The following is a 3535-nucleotide window of genomic DNA, read 5'->3' on the forward strand; positions in this document are numbered from 1 at the left end:
ATTATCAACATTAATACTTTTAAGAATAAAAAACTTGTTCAATTTCCTTTGAAATATAAACATACTAACCAGATTCATATTTCAAACTGTAAAATTTCTATTTTAGTTTTGGAGAACTTTGTTCTCTCACTTCCTTCTTCTCTATCATTAATACATTCAGTCAACGGAGTTGTCCTCTTCTCCTTAAGGACAAGGAATATAATGAAAGGAAAAATAAAGGCAAAGTAGAGAAGCCTACTCTTATTTTTCTATTATTACATATTTTAAATCTTTACCAGTTTAATGGCCTCCTGAACTAGATTATTACAGTAAGAAAAAAGAACCAGAAGAGACACTCTTCAATAAATCACATGTGGAATAAACATAAGAAATTGTGTATTTCACTATATTATTCATAAATCTAACAGAAGTTTTAAGATATATATTTGCTCCTAATGTCTTACAAGAGAAATCATTTATCCAATGTCTCTGAAAATAAATTGTAAATTTAACTTTTACATTTGATGCCACGTTTTGATGCATTTCTTTTTGTATTAAATAGTACTTACTACCATGAGAGTCTAAAATTTAAGTAAACATAAAAAAAATCATTCTATTTTTTTTTTCTTTAAAGGACTTTATTTTGTTTCCAGGACCAAATATGGAGCCCTATGAATTTTGGGGCTTTGCTCTCCAATCCCAACACCAGTATTTTAACTTCAAATTCCCCCTTTTCCCCCTGGAAGGTCAATGATCTTCAAGGTTCTCAGGTCACATCTTCAAGTCACCCTTCTGCTCTATTTCATTGTTGTGCTATTGAGCTCACTTTTCTGAAGAAAGTTGTACCAGGACTGGAGGAGCAAGGCCTCCTCCTGCAGGGCTCTCTCCTCCTCCTGAAGGGCGCAGTGCTCTTCTCTCAGAGCCTTGTTCTCCTTGCGCAGGGCCCGCTCCTCCTTCCACAGGGCCTCTTCCTCCTTCCCCAGCTCCAGGCCCTCCTTCACCAGGGCCTCTTCCTCCATGTTGACGGCTCTCTTCTGGTGGTGCAGGGCCCTGATCTCCTGGTTCAGGGACCTCATTTCCTCGTCCAGAGCCTTGGCCTCGTTCTGGAAGGCGATCTCCTGCTGCTTGCGGGCCTTGAGCTGGGCCTCGCGGGCTCGTTTCTGTTGCCGACTGGATTTTCTCTGCGTGTTGAAGGCCTTGACATTTTCTCTGGGTAATTTCTGTTTCTCCAGAGTGGTCTTTTTCAGCTCCCAGAGGACCTGGTTTTCCTCCTGCAGGAGCTGGTTCCTTTCCCGGATCAACTTGTTGTCCCTTCGGAAGGCTTCGATCTCCCCTCTGAGAGCTTTGTTCTCTCTCCACAGGGACTTGTTGTCCTCCCTGAAAATGTCGTTCTCCTTTCTGGACGCGCGGTTCGCTTTCCAGAGGTTCTTTCCCACTTCGGGAGATTCATGATTGACTTGACTTTGTTCTCGGGCACAAGAGCAGAAAGGGGAAAGCAACTGCAGTATCTTCTTTTTATTGATCCGTTTTGATTCAGAGCTCTCCATGTTCCTTAGTGTGCTGAGCTCAATATATCTATTTGGCTCCCACTACAGGTGAACCAGTGATGCTTGCAACAGAAAAGGCCCTGTATGTGCGGAGAATTTCTTCATACAGTTCTGGTTGTGGTGTTGACTTGTATTAGGAGAAATGTGGCCGGGTCTAAACTGCAGGAGAAAGCAGTGAATATATGAATTAAAGTCAGTAAACTAATTATAAGGTTGATATCACTCAAATTGGGTCTAAGTCACAACACGTAAATTATATATTAATAACTTTATCCTGAAGTACATATTGAGTCGATCAAGAATAATGCATGGAATTATTATCTGCATGTCAACTAAATTACTTCTGCTAAATATGATCTTCTACTAATCAACTCATTTTCAATAAATATATCATTTATTATTAATATGGTAATATACTATGTATTATAAAATGTTTCTTGTTATATAAAAAATAACTCCAGTAAGAACTGAAAAACATTTTTTTAAAAGAAGTTCTATACCATAATGTTTAGAACATTTAAGATGGTTTGAAATGTTAAATATTTAAATAAGAGTCTCACAATTCTGTGATCTCTGAATTTCCTGAACATCTGATCTCTGCTAAAACAGAAAACAACTTATGTCAAGTATAGTGATGTCATTTAGGGTCAGAATTAATGACACAATGAGTCATTTGTGTACCATTTGACTGTTTTCTTAACATGAGTTTTAAGGAAAAAAAATGAATTCGAAGAAAAAGGCTATAGTTGATGTTTTTTATTAAAAAATATGTATTTAGTCCTTACTTCCATACACATTAACATTGACTTAAGAATTGATTTGTTATTAACAAAATAGCTTATAATGATAATATGTTAGGAGTTTAAAAATGCTAATAAACACTGAATAATCAAAGGTGAAAATATTTTAAAATTTTAAGACCACTCTAAATAATTAACATAAGGCAAATTTTTTATGTTATATAAGAAACTGAAACTGGTAAATTCTTAGTTATAGTAATTTTATCCTAGATGCATTTGATATTCAATTTATATTCACTGACAGAACAATAACAACAGAGTACTGACTTTGAAAATTTTTTCAAAAGTGATAATTCTGATGATATGATAATATTTAACAATTTGGATATCACATAGATATCACAATATTTGACCTGTTATTATGAGCTTTAAAGCATAAACTTTGAAAACTTTACATAAAATAGCATGAATAAGACCAAAATATTCATACCTGATACCTGAGTAAAGATTTGTCATTTATTCATCTTACCGTATTTATCAGCAGCTGTTTGCTATATTTCTTTTTAATAAAGTTAAAAAAGTCTTTTCATTTCCATATGCAAAGTCATACTAACTCAATAAAAATAGTAATAGATTCATAGTGGTGTGGAAAGAGAAGAGATGTTAAATGAGAAGCATCTATGTGAAACTTTCTTGTTTTCAAATTAAAAGTGAAATATCCACCTGATAACTTTCACCAATAAGTAAATTAAGAAAGTGTTTTAGCTGAACCTGTGGCAGCTTCTTTATACTCGTGTTTGTGATGCGTACTCCTGCTACCATGGTAGCTAAAGATTCCAAAATAGTTCCCAAAACCCCAGAAACTCAGGGCATTCTGTATTGGAATGTTATGATTCCTGAACACTAAGGACAAACTGAGAAGCAAGAAGAATATATCCTTTGTCCTTGATCTAGTGAATAAATTGAATTCGTAATTTAAAATATTTTCACAAATAATCCACATGTCTAGATGACTTCATCAATGGGGATTAAGCCACGGGCACTTAACCATGAGCCACATTCTAGTCCTTTTTCATATTTTATTTAGAGATAGGCACTCTCACTGAGTTACTTAGTGCCTTGCTAAATTGCTGAAGCTTGCTTTGAATTCTTGATCCTTCTGTCTTAACCTCCGGAGCTCCTGAGATTACAGGTGTGCACCAGGCTTTCCCTCAGTTTTATCAACTCTATCATGGTATGATCATACCATACCTGATCACTTTTCTATGA

The 3535-nt window shown here is 35.3% G+C and overlaps 1 protein-coding gene across 1 annotated transcript; it reads right to left on the minus strand.

Annotated features, from left to right (window-relative positions):
• Positions 1-776: 776 nt before the first annotated feature.
• Positions 777-1526, minus strand: LOC144253363 (uncharacterized). The gene has a single exon (XM_077795478.1). It carries the CDS (start codon positions 1524-1526, stop codon positions 777-779), a length of 750 nt encoding a protein of 249 aa, XP_077651604.1.
• Positions 1527-3535: the final 2009 nt, after the last annotated feature.

Source organism: Urocitellus parryii, chromosome 2, assembly GCF_045843805.1.
Source record: "Urocitellus parryii isolate mUroPar1 chromosome 2, mUroPar1.hap1, whole genome shotgun sequence".
Lineage (NCBI taxonomy): Eukaryota > Metazoa > Chordata > Mammalia > Rodentia > Sciuridae > Urocitellus > Urocitellus parryii.